This window comes from Phoenix dactylifera, chromosome 14 (genome assembly GCF_051530095.1).
Source record: "Phoenix dactylifera cultivar Ajwa chromosome 14, Ajwa_hap1_PhDact_Kaust_v1.1, whole genome shotgun sequence".
Lineage (NCBI taxonomy): Eukaryota > Viridiplantae > Streptophyta > Magnoliopsida > Arecales > Arecaceae > Phoenix > Phoenix dactylifera.
Window position 1 is genome coordinate 18,903,138 of NC_143203.1, and position 12,930 is coordinate 18,916,067.

The window sequence follows — 12,930 nt, forward strand, 5'->3', positions numbered from 1 at the left end:
TAAAAGAATTAAAACCTAGCAAATTTATCAAAGAAACATATAACTACTAAAAATATAAAGAAACAAGCAATCCTAACAATATATAATGAAGTTTAAAATAAATTTCTCACTCAAGCAATGGCAAAATCCAAAAGACATAAATGACAAAAAATGATACATACATTCAATTAAGAAAATAGAAAAACTTAATAAGAAAAGGAAAAAAATTAGTCATGAGTTACCTTCCAATCACTCCATAGTAAAGCTAACAACCACCCAAAACACAAACAAAACCTAATTTACTAATATATTCAATAAAAGAAATAGCATTTGCATGTTTATTACAGAAAAATAGATAAAGTAAAAAGAAATAAATTTGCAACACCCCTCATACCACTGATAACAAAATACTATCACATCAAAAGTCAGCTTAAACTCAAATTTATATGAAGGCAAAAACTTTCGAATCATTAAGCATCTATAGCCTATACTATTTAGTACCCACAGAAACAAACTAATCTATACCATTCTTCACTCAACAACTGTTATACAACTTCAATCAATATTTTTAACTCCCTATGCAAACAGTTATCTAAAACAACAAAATATCTTGCTAATGGTTTTCCTATTTCCCTCATTGAGACCAATCACTAAACTTTAAAATCATATTGTAGAACCATTTAAAAACTAACCAGATGAAGTTTTGAAGTAGAATCACCGAATATCTGTTGCCTAGCACCTAACACTCAAACTATGCTAACTAACATATCATACAAGTTATTATTCCAATAAGTTTGTATACTGATCATTTTATGCAAGATTTCTATTATATAATTTGATGGAACCATCTGGATATTATTTTATGGCCATGTCTATTGAGGATAAAGTCGATTTGAATCTTCCATACTCATATATACATTTGCTATTGTTTTAACTGTAATATTTTACGATCGAGTATATGTTGTTGAATACAATGGTTGAATAGTCATTTAATATTCAATTTGCATATGCCTCTAATGTTTTTTTACTTCTGCTCTTGATATTAGATAATCAGGTGAAAATGGCTTTGGATAGTATTGGAGATGGGAGCCACCCTTTACAGACACTTTATAAGCTTTCAAGAAATCATTCGTCACCTCTACCACGAATTTTAGTATGATCATTTTGTTGCTTTATTGGATATTCTTAGATTTTATACCTCTTGCCGTATGGAAAATGCTTTCTTACATATCTTATGTTCCTCCTTTGTTAAACTTTCAACTTAGTAACATACAATCACTTTGGTTCAAGTCCATCTTTTGTTAAGGAAACAAACTAGTGGATTGTGCAAAAAGTATGTCGTGTGAATCATATATAATGAATAACAAAACACGCAATAACCAAGGAATTTTCTTGTGGAAGATTATGAACAAACAATATTGTTAGCAAGCATTGGAATATCGGAACCGATCGTGGTACTGCTTTTTTGTCGGGTTATCTGGTACCAATCTATCCCATATTGACTCATGGTTCGGGCCTGTGTATCAATATCATTCCGTGGCACAATTTTGAATCCTTTTTCTATTTTTTAGACTTTTTTGTATAATATGGAAAGTAATCGGGCTTTATAATTTGGATTTTTTAACTTTTTTTCTTTTGAGGTGCAATATGGATGGTAATTAAATTTTTACTTTTTTCATGTTTCAATGATGTTAAAGTAACATGGCTTTTCCCTACCCTTAGGTTGTTATCTTAGATTGTTAGAATATAGTCACTATAAGCAATTGCTCGCTAGATAGTAACCAATAACTCGTAAGTCATACAAATTTAAAGGATGACTTACCTAATATTTTAAAAATGTACCCAATCATCAAAAGAACATAAAAAGTTTAGAAATGTACCTGACTAAAATAGGGTTGTGGTAGGGGAAGCCAATTCTCTTGTCTAGGTTCAAATCAAATTGAAGGGCTTATGCATAAGAGTTTAGGAAAAAATACGTCCTCATTCTCATATAAATTTCATCCTCTCTCTTCCTAGTCATATCAGAAAAGGGGTTCAAACAAAAGAAACTGTTAAACAAAAGAAACTATTATGTGTGGAAAAAAGATAATTGAAAAGTCAAATGTTTTCAATCATCTATTTGCACCATGGTCCGCCGAACCGATACCGGTAGGCGTAGCGGTGGCCTACCGGGCCGGTACGTAAGGGTGTCGAACCGGTCTGCATAGCCAGCGCGCTCGGGCGTGGGTGCGCTTCCTAGCGCACACGGGCGTGGGCGCGCTGCCCCGCGCGTGAGCACGTAGTGGGGGCTTACGGTCCCAACCCCGCACTAAGACCCTTTCTTGCGCTCCACGGCATGCACCCTTGGTGATTCGGACCGATTTGTAGGTAACGCCTCAAGGAAGTGCTTGCTTTCAACGATGGAATCCTAGATTTAGCCGTGGAACTCCATTCTCACGCCTAAACTAGACAAATCAATAATTCAAGAGATGAACAATGAAAACAAACTAATGATTCAATTCCACTCAACAAAAAGAAATACAAATGCAGAAAAATAAATCTATTGAGAGATTGATTTATCCCTTAATAACCTAAGTCAAAGATTTTAGACCTAAGACCGAAAATAGGTGCAATGCCTCCCAAGCCTTGCGCCCGACTCTCACAAAGAGAAAACAATGATCAAACTCGACTAGAAGATGACTCACAAAAGGCCTTAACGACTCTTTAAATAGACTAAGACCTTCAACAAAAGGAAAAGACTCCAACCCTAAGAGATAAACTTCCAAGTTTATCTAAACACCAAAGATGGCCGCACGAGGGACCTAAACTTGGAATGATCCCTTGTGGTGTGCTCTAGCAAATCCTCCACATATAGTAGGCGGGCTCCCGGGACGCGCATCCTGGTTGGCTGGGATGCGTGATCCGATTGGCATGGGAGATCCCCTGCTAAGTCTGGACTCCTCTCGGGACGCGTGTCCTGGATGACCAAGTCATGGGATCCGGTTGAGCCTTGCCATGTGTCCCGCTGAAGCTTCTCTTGCTGTTGGCGCCTTCCCACATGGCACCCATGAAGAACTCTCCTCTTTTGGTTGGTCGCTTGGTAGAGGAATCCCACTAGGTTCGGAATCTGCTGATGTGGGCGTGGAGTCCTGGCCAAGCTAGGACTCTCTTGTTGCTGCACTGGCGGAAGGCCATGCGGCGCGCATCTGGGTTGCGCGCAGCCTGGACGCACGCTGGGAGAAGTCCCAGTCCGCCTAGGATTGTGCTGATGGGCTGACCGCCTGCTGCCTGTGCATGGGCGCCTACTGGTGCATGGCCCCGCTGGCTGAGGCCCTCTAGTTGTGCACAGGCTTGCGCGCGGTCTCCTGCTATGTGCGGTTGCAACATGCCAAGGTCTGCTGCACGCGCTATTGTGCATGGCCGCATGTTGTCAGACGCTCGCGCGCGCGGGCGTGGACATCGGGCACGTGCGGGCTGGCTGTGTGTGGGCTTGTGCGCGCGATCATCGCGCGTGGCCTGCCAGGCGCGCTGGCCGCTGGGCTACGGCCTGGCTGGGCGCGTGCGCGAGCACTGCTGGGCGGGCGCGCTGGTGCCACGCCCACTGGTGCTGTGGCTGCTCAGTCGTGGCCTATTGTTGCTGTGGCCGGGCGGGCCTGCGCGCGTTGCTGTGTGCGCACGGGCTGGTCCTTGTGTGTTGGCGCCCGTTGGTCTGACGGGGCGAGGTCTGGCACGCAGGCTATGCCTGCACGCTGCTGCTGGTGTCGTGGCCGCGCACAGGCGCTGGGCATGGCCTGTGCCCGTGCCCATCCGTGGCTACTCCCCTTGGCTGGCCAAAGGTCGGCCAGCCTCAAGGCTCATCAAATGCCCCATCTGGTGAGCGAGGGGTTTGGAGGAGGGAGGGGATGGAGCTTGGGTGGCTCCAGTGAGGAGAGTGTGTAAAGGGCGATCCTAAGTGGTGGAGTGGGAGGACAGGAGAGCATGAAAAAATTGCGGATGGTGACTAGGTTGCTAAATGTTGAACACCTAAACTGGGCACTAGCACTTAACCAGCTCTGAACCAGAACCTTCAAAAATATAATTCGGGTCGGTTTGGTTTAAGTTTTTTTGGAAACTTAAATCGAAACCAAACTAATTTTTCTGGTAACCAAAACTAGATCAAATATGAAAAAACCTGACCCAAACCAAACGGTAATAATAGGTTTGGGTCAGTTTTGTGGTTTGGTTGGTTTTCTTGCACACCCTAACACGAATGTGTCCTTACAAAATTAAATACCAAATAAAATATGAAATTGGCTTAACACATGCATGGTTAGCTAGCTTATCTTGTGCTCATCCTGCATTGCACACTCATATGGCATGGTTGGTGGAGCTAATATAGGAAGTTGCATCTCACATGCACAGCACGTGTCGTTTAGCCTAGAAGCCAACGATCTGCCTAGGCCTTTTTGTGGAGGGGTTTAATAAAGGCACAACGTGTTTTAATTTATTGCATGTTGGGCTACAATGCAAGGAAAAACAGGATAAAGTGTTTTCTTTTCTTCCCTTTTTGAGAACTAGAAGGGAGGAATCCTAGCCGAATTTGGGCTGAGGGTGGGACTCAAATCCGGAACCTTGGTACAGACACTCAAAAGACTTTAGCAACTACATTATTGGGCACCTTCAAAGTTGTTTAAGTATTTAAGAATTGAATCCTTCAATGTAGATTTCAGACACGGACAATGGTAAACTTCAAAATAAAACCCAATTAAAAACCAGAAAATTTCTTTGAAAATGTAAAACTTGGGGGGAAATTTGTTCAATGCAGACACATATTTGTGTTAAATAAACTGGCTATTTATTCAACTGGACTTTTTGGTATTGCTACATGCATAGATATTTTTTCCGTAATGGGAGATGATTTTGATGAGTTTCTTGCAGAAATTACTGGATACAGTACCCAAAGAAGCTTTTTCTTGGAAATTAAAGCTACTTAAGTTTGCTTCCTATTATGCTAATTCCCATCTTCATGCAGTTACAGCCGAAGTACTCGTGCTTGCCAGGTTTGTATCCCCTCAATTGCTAGGCCATTCCGCTTATAAGCTGATGATGCACAGCATATCAGTTTGATGGTTTGCTGCTGATTCGTAAAATAAAATTAGAGTTTGGCTACTTGTTCATATTATGTTAGACATCAAAGATATCTACTCTTTTTGTGAATGCATTGAATGCATATGCACTTAATAACTGGTTTTCTGTTTTGTTTGATGTCCACTGAACATCTTTCTGCTGTCTTGATGAGCATGGTTCCGCCTTTGTTTCGTGCTTAAATAAAGCTCCTTATATTCATTAACACTCGGTATCCTTGGTCATTTAATGCTAATTTTGAAAGAAATTCATTTATGGGACATTTTTTAGATTTATATACTGTTATATGCAGTCTATTTAAGAACTAAATTACGAAAAATACAAGTAATAGAGTATTGGAACTAAGAGAATTAAGAGGCACAATAGAAGAAATAACTGATGAAAAAAGAGAACGTGGCACAGACTGCATATATTTTATGAACTATGGGTTGGTCAAACTGCTGTAGCACTATCAACTATAGAAGCAGAAGATGTTGCTCATTGTGAGGCTACTAGATATGCAAGTTGAAATATTTCTCACTGGTCATAAGGTTGTTGATGGGCTTGATAGATCTGTGCAGATATTTCATGACAATAATACAGCTATATCTTTCACGAAAAGATTCAGAGAAAATGGTTTACTTTTTTATAAGTTGTGAGCCCAATAGTCCCACATCGGAAAGACTCGTTCCAGAGCCTAGGCATATGAGGCGGGTGTCTCCAAATCCTGCAGACGTGTTTTGGGTGGAAAACAAAACCGGAGAAGGGTGAAGGACGCTTGCGTGAGGAGGAATGAAGGACGCTTGCGTGAAGCCCCGGAACCGGACAATATCTGGTAGAGGAGCCCCGTGTTTCCCCCCTCACGTGCCCCGCGGAGGCGGGGGCGTGACATAAGTTTCCTTCATAATCTCTCCAATCTAGTGACTAAGGTCTTGATCAGTTGCATGTGAAGCCCATGGCTAGTTGCATGTTTTGAACAGCAGGATCCTTGTATCAAACTTTTGGCTTGTTGACATTTGTCGTTTGAGCATTTGCTTTTTGCAATGTTGATGTTGTAGACATTGCCTTTTTCCTACCATGTGGTATGCGTGCATACTTTGAACTCATGAATTAAATTTGGTTACTTTCATTCTGAGTTGTGAATTAGAATAAATTTAGTATAGACTCTCCAAATAAAATATGCAATTGCTATCATGTAAAGCATTGTCTTCCTAGAGTTGGGAGCAAGGTTCGTTGTACCGACACTAGGACTTGTACTGGTTGCCTAGCAATACGGTACGATACAATATCAGTACCATGCCGTTTCGGTTCATTTTGGACCTTTTTTATTTTCAAATTTTGAACTGAAGTCGACATATCGTTTGCCGACTTCAGTTCAAAATTTGAAAATAAAAAAATAATTCGAACCCTCACTTGTTCGACTCTCCCCTGTTCCGAAATGAAGACAATTGGAGAGAAGGGGAGAGGGAGAGGAAGGAGAGAGAGAGAGGAAGAGAGATTGGGGGAGGGAGAGGGAGCGGAAGGCAGGGAGAGAGAGAGAAGAAGGAGAGGGGGAGAGGCAAAGAGGGGGAGAGGAGAGAAAGAGGTTGTTGTAGAGAGAGAGGGGGAGACAAGAAGAGAGATCTACCTAGGGCTTTGGGGATCAGGGTCTGCCGAACCGGGCCAAATTGCCTGGCTTAGGCAGTATCGAGCCGACCTGGTGTGAAACTGGTCGGCTCAATAATCCTATTCGGTTCTAGCCGGAACTGCTCTTGGACTGGTGAGAACCGATCGATTCGGTGCCGGGGCCAGTTCGCACCTAGTCAACCCAATTTCGAATTGGGTGGGGTATGGCATGAGGTGGCATTGGGAATGCCCGAGAAGGCCTTCCCAATGCAATTTGAAAGCATCTCCGCAGTTCCGCAGGGAGGGAGTGGAGGACAGGAGACCACTGTTTACGAGACAGTTGCAAGTTGGTCTTTGATTTACCAGTAAGTCCCAGTTTATACATACTACACAGGATAGAAACCACAATACACGATCTGGTGGAACCCGCGAGGATACAATTGCATATAGGAAACAGGCTCTTGAAGTCATTTAAGAGGACACGATGCAGCTGCAGATAACCTCGCACGTGGAGTAGGATCTATAGACGTATCAGATTTCGAGTCGTATACCGAATTCTATTATCGGTATCTACAAGCAGCCTAAGACCCATACGAATACAGATATGGATATGGTGCATCTGAGGCATTTTTTGGCAGCTACTACTCTACACAATCCGGAGCATCTTATGGGTCGAATTTTGCTATCGGCATATTCGGATGGGCTCCTCAGCTGTATTATCAGCCAAAGGATACCTCTTAGAGGCAGAGCTTCAGTGAGATATTCAAGAGTGTTTATAACCCGATGCGCATTTCTTATGGGATGAACGTAGAAAACTACAACGCTCCTTGGTTAGAGGATGGGTTGATGTGCCTCCTGACTATACTAATGATCCGGATATCTACGAAAGGCATCGCCACTCGCCCCAATTTTAGATATCGGTATGGATGTTGGACTTTAAATGTATATAATTGATTGTATTATTTTTTAATTTTTACGTCACTACTTGATTTGAGGATATTTTATATTGTTCATTTTATGATTTGTATCATTTTAAAGCAATAAGATACATCATGTAGGTTAAATCAGGACCATAGAAACATTAAAAAACATCAAAAGATATCAAAAAAATATCAAATTAGACTTAAATTCATTGAAAAAGTATAAAAAGGATGATTACTAATTAATTTTTTTTGAGAACTCCAGAAAAAATAAGGATGTCGGTTCGTGAACCGGCACGTCCTACCAGTTCGGTACGGTACCGAACCGTACTGGGAGCCGACCGATATGGATCCCAATACCGGTTTGGCAGACCTTGTTGGCGGCTGCGACGTCATCATCAAGCACTGTGGATGCAGATTAGGGTTTAGGCATCAAGAGGGTGTGTCAAAGCTGCGATCAAGAAGGGATTTTAGCAGTCGATTACTATAGGGAGGCGAACCGGATTTATATGATGAATTATGCTGGTAGCTGGCTAATCCGGTTTCGTATGCACCAAACCAGCCTGTTCAGCATGGTTCGGCTTTCCTTGGTCGAGAGATTTAGATCACAGGTCACTATGTATGTTGATTGTGAATTCCTATAAGTTGACCTTAATGATCAGTTGCAGTGAATACTGAAGTATTTAAAGCTAAAGTATGAGCTGGCATGATAACAACTATTTCTCCCACTTCAAATAATGTATTTATCACTTGCAGTGGGCCCTGGCCATGATTTATATATGTGACATATATTTGGTAAACATTAAGAAGGGTGACAGGAAATATAAAAGACTCTAAATTATGTTAGTAACTTGATATTATTTCTTGATTGATAATTTTATGCGCATTAGCACATTATCTATGCTTTCTATATATCCTGTGATTTGCTCAACTTTAATAATTACTTTCCTTCTTTAACATGGAAACAATTTGTGTGGAAAAAATTGGAGGGTATTTGAAAGGCTACCTTTTTTAGAATTTTGAAAAAAAAAAAATTTTAAGGTTTATCAAAAACAAATCTAGAAACCAAGTTGGAGATTATTGGACTTATGTGACCTCGTAGATTGTTATTATTTTTTCTGAATTATGCAAATTCTGTTTGTTGAATGGTGCATCCAAGGTCCACCAAACTAGTATCGGGACCCATACCAGTCGGCAGCCAATTCGGTATAATACACACAAAATGCAATGGCATGCCGGTTTTGAACTGGCACACCATTTTTTTAAATATTTTTTAAGTTTGAACTAATGATAATCATTTTTTTTATTTTTTTAATGATTTTAAATATAATTTGATGTTTTTTGATGTTTCTATGATCCCGATATATCCTAAATGATGCCTCTTCATGTTTTGAAGTGATACAAAACATAAAATGCTTTTAAGTGTAATTTCTATTTCTAGAATGCTTTGCATGCTTGAAAAAGCAATATGAAATATCCTAAAATCTATTTGTAAGATAAAAAATATAAATGATCTAATTAATTATATATATTTAAAGTACAACAAGCATACTAATATTTAAAATCTTGTTGAGTGGCGATGCTTCTCATAGATATCTAGATTATTAGCATAATCAGGAGGTACATCAACCCACCTCTCTAACCAAGCGGCGTAGTCCTGTTCGCTCATCTCATAAGAAATGCGTTCTACATTATAAGCACTTTCGGTTCTCTCATTGAAGCTCTAGCCCTAAGAGGTGTCTTCTAGTTGCTAATATGACTGTGAAAGAGCCCATCCGAATATATTGGCAGCAAAATCTGACTCCTAAGATGCTCCGAACTACATAGGATAGTAGCCACCGGAAGACAATGCCTCAGACGCACCATATCTATATCCAAATCTATATGGATCATATGCTGCATGTGGCTGCAGGTAATAGGATCCAGTATACGACTCGGAACCTGATATATCTATGGATCCTACTCCACGTGTGAGGTCATCTGCAGCTGCATCATATCCTCCTGAACAACCTCGAGAAGCCCATCTGCTATATGCAATCGTATCCTTGCGGACTCTGTCAGCTTGTGCACCATGATTTCTATCATGTGTGGTATGCATAAATTGGAACTCATCGGTGAATTGAAGACTACCCTGTGGCTCCTGATGGAATCTCTCTGAAGGATTTCTTTCTACTGCTAAAAGCTTCCAGCATAGATGCAATACGGCCACCGCCTCTACTAATAGCCTCTCCAACTGAGGAGGTTCTCTTGAACTCTGGATCTGCCCTATTGGTCATAAAACCAGAGCTCGACTCGTAGTATGAGGGCCCAAATCGAGCCTTATGCCTAGCCACCTCATCCTGCTGCATTGATCATGCAGACTCGCCCGAATGGCAGACTTGATCTGTGTCTCATCATCTAGAGCGGACGCCTCCACTGACTTTCTAGAGTGATATGAAGGCGGCTCTGCCACTCGGTGGTCCACCTCCGTCTTCTTCTTGACAACCCTCTTCTTCACTGCTATAAAATTAGTAAAAAGTGCTTCTTCACTTACCGTTGTACCTTTTATGGGCATTTTCGACACGTAGATACGTCGGGATAACCACCAGTTAGGTGTTGTTTCAATCTAGTTATTCCTTCTTCCTTGAACTCTATGTTGCACCTCCAATGGTGCCGATCCGGAAGTAATTGCCTATAATCCCAACTAGTGTCATGCTTGGTTCTTTCTTTTTCCTTAATAGTTCCATTTATGCAAGTTTATCAAGCACGTCAGTTTATTAATTGTTTAAAAAAATAAAATTTCGTTACAATGAAAAATATATTTTCTACTTTAGAAAATACTTCTTACTTATCTAATATATAATACTAATTTTTCATATTTTATGGTTAATTATATGTTTTAATATTTTTAAATATCATAAATTCAGAAAAATATATTTTCTACTTCAAAAAATATTTCTGAATTTTGTAATAAATAGTACTAATTTTTTATAAAATAAATATAAATATTTTAGAAAATTAATTTGAGCACAAATCTATGTAGAACCCTACCATTGATGCTAGATATAATTTTTTAAGCCTGTGAATATGCATCAAAGGCTACTTATTTTTTATTTTTTTTAAATTTAGGCCTAGGCCATTATACGCATGATCGCATCAATACATGAATAAATGAACACCAAATTTAGGCCGAGAGTAGCTTGCATACTCCTAAATAGGTTTCTATTTTTATAGTTAGTTTTGAATTTTATTTTTTTAATTTTTAATTTGAATATATATTTTTTAATTTAAAAATTATATATATAATGAGAATTAAAGATTGTAGTGAGACTGTGTAGATCATTCATATATCTATATTATATCATGAAATTATGCCAAAATTGAAAATTTGGGCATGACCTTTGCTTGTTTTGGAAGTTTCTCGGCATTTTTGGATGTTTGAAAAAAAAAGAAGAAAATCAGGTAGGAGAGAAGAAACGTACCTTGATTTGGGTTGGATCTTCCTTGAATCATCGAAATTAGTGCATTTTTGGCCAGGGCGGGGGTGATTTTAGGAAGCGGTGAAGGAAGGCTTGAGAAGGCTTGGGAATCCTTCTCAAGACCTTCCCGTCGCTTAAAAAAGGTGGGGGCTGGTTCGAAACGGTGCGAACCGCTCGGTTTGTTTTGATCTCGCTTTGAACCGTCTGGTTCCGTGCGGTTCGGGGGTGGGTTCCGATTTTCATAGTCGAATCGATCCGATTCCACGCCGGTTCGGCTCGGTATGACCCAAACCAAGCGTTTCAGGCCGATTTAGTGGACCATGGGTGCATCACATGTGACCAAGATCATGCACATGGAGTCTAGACCAGTGGCAAGATGGCAAGCAGGGAAATTAAATAAATAACTGGAGTGGAGGTTATTTGAATTTATGACCTCCAGCAAATCTGGGATCTGATATGATATTAAGTTGCCAACAAAACAATTGATCTCGAAAGCTTAAGCTGAGAAGGAAAGGGTCAACAATGAATATTAAGCTTAACAATTACTGGAATTGAGTGGAGGAAATGCATGGTTGCCTCCTCTCTTTTCTCTTCCTCTTGTAGCCCTCTTCTCTACAATCTCTTCCTCTTCTGGTCACTCAGCTGGAGAAGACAACCTAGGGTAGGCTAGCTAATTGATCTAGGACCTCAAAATACAGAACTTTATGATCCTTTGTCTTATCAACCACCAATCTCAAGGCCGCAACAGGTTCATGTTTTTCTTTCAAGGACAACAATATTTTTTCTTGGTAAATTAATGGTTAACGGATAAAATAATTTCATGATTAATTGGTTTTAGATGCAGAAGAATTCAAAGATAGATATTGTTTGTCCAAGTTTAAGTTGTGGGAAAGTCCATAACTTATCAGAGAATGTGAAGAATTTTCAGACTTCAGAAGCTGCCATTAAGGGAGGGACACCCATAATCTTTCTGAAGAAAAGAGGTGCGTGGTCCATCTCTTTGTTAGTGTAAGATGAGGTTATAAAATTGGGTTTGGTGCCTAATATGAAGGAGGAAAAAATGAGAAAGAAAGAAAAACAGAAAATAAGAGAAAAAAGAAGGAAAGCAAAGGATAAAAAGGAAACAAAGTGAAAGAAAATAGGACTGCTCCCTTAGCTAGCCAGATCATCTTCCTCTTCTTCACTGCTTTTCATCCCTAATAACAGACATTACACATTAGCTTAGGTCAACTTTGTTCAAGAAAACAGAGTAGACATTATCTGACTTTGCAGAAATTAATCAAGCCAATTTCTCCATATTTTCATATCTTTTGTTTTTCCCTTCAAAATGAGGTTTGAGGAGTCACCTTCACAATGTTCTAATGTTCCTTGTGTGATGATTTGATCCCTTATGCAGTTTTTTCTGTGAAAATCTGAACCAAATTCAGATTTAAATCAGATAATCTGATCTGAATAAACTAACTTTTGGTAATAGACTACCTAGAGTAAACCAACAGGACACACTACTTATTTTTCGGATAGTGATAAGATATTTTGTTGGTTTACTAGATCTCTCTACATTGAAAAATGTGATGCTTTAGTTACTAACCATTTGTTGTATTCAGTTGCTTAGACAGGTTGCTACCTAGTAGAGATGAAGCTAAAAGACTTCTGACATTGTTACTCAATTGCAAGGTTCGCTACTTTGAGGATCATGGTCACTGCCTTCTGTTGGTAGGTGAAAAAAATAGTTGGTCACTGGGATCTAAGCTGCTTTACTAATCATATTAGAAGCATCTCTCTAGGCCTTTAATTTCATAAAATGATAGAAAAATAACGACAGTAATAATTGAATCACTCTATATATATTACAAGTTTCTTCTTTTTTTAACTGAATTTAACTAGAA

General features: G+C 39.7%; 1 protein-coding gene across 6 annotated transcripts in view; it reads left to right on the forward strand.

Annotated features, from left to right (window-relative positions):
* LOC103717828 (phytyl ester synthase 1, chloroplastic-like) overlaps nt 1–12,930 on the forward strand; it is a 38,418-nt gene that overhangs the window by 12,175 nt on the left and 13,313 nt on the right. For all 6 annotated transcript variants that reach the window (XM_088710472.2, XM_088710477.2, XM_088710476.2 and 3 more), the window contains 3 exons: nt 1,026–1,132; nt 4,876–4,997; nt 12,649–12,757. In XM_088710472.2, coding sequence (XP_088566598.1) covers nt 1,026–1,132; nt 4,876–4,997; nt 12,649–12,757 — 338 coding nt within the window. The remainder of the gene's footprint in view (nt 1–1,025; nt 1,133–4,875; nt 4,998–12,648; nt 12,758–12,930) is intronic.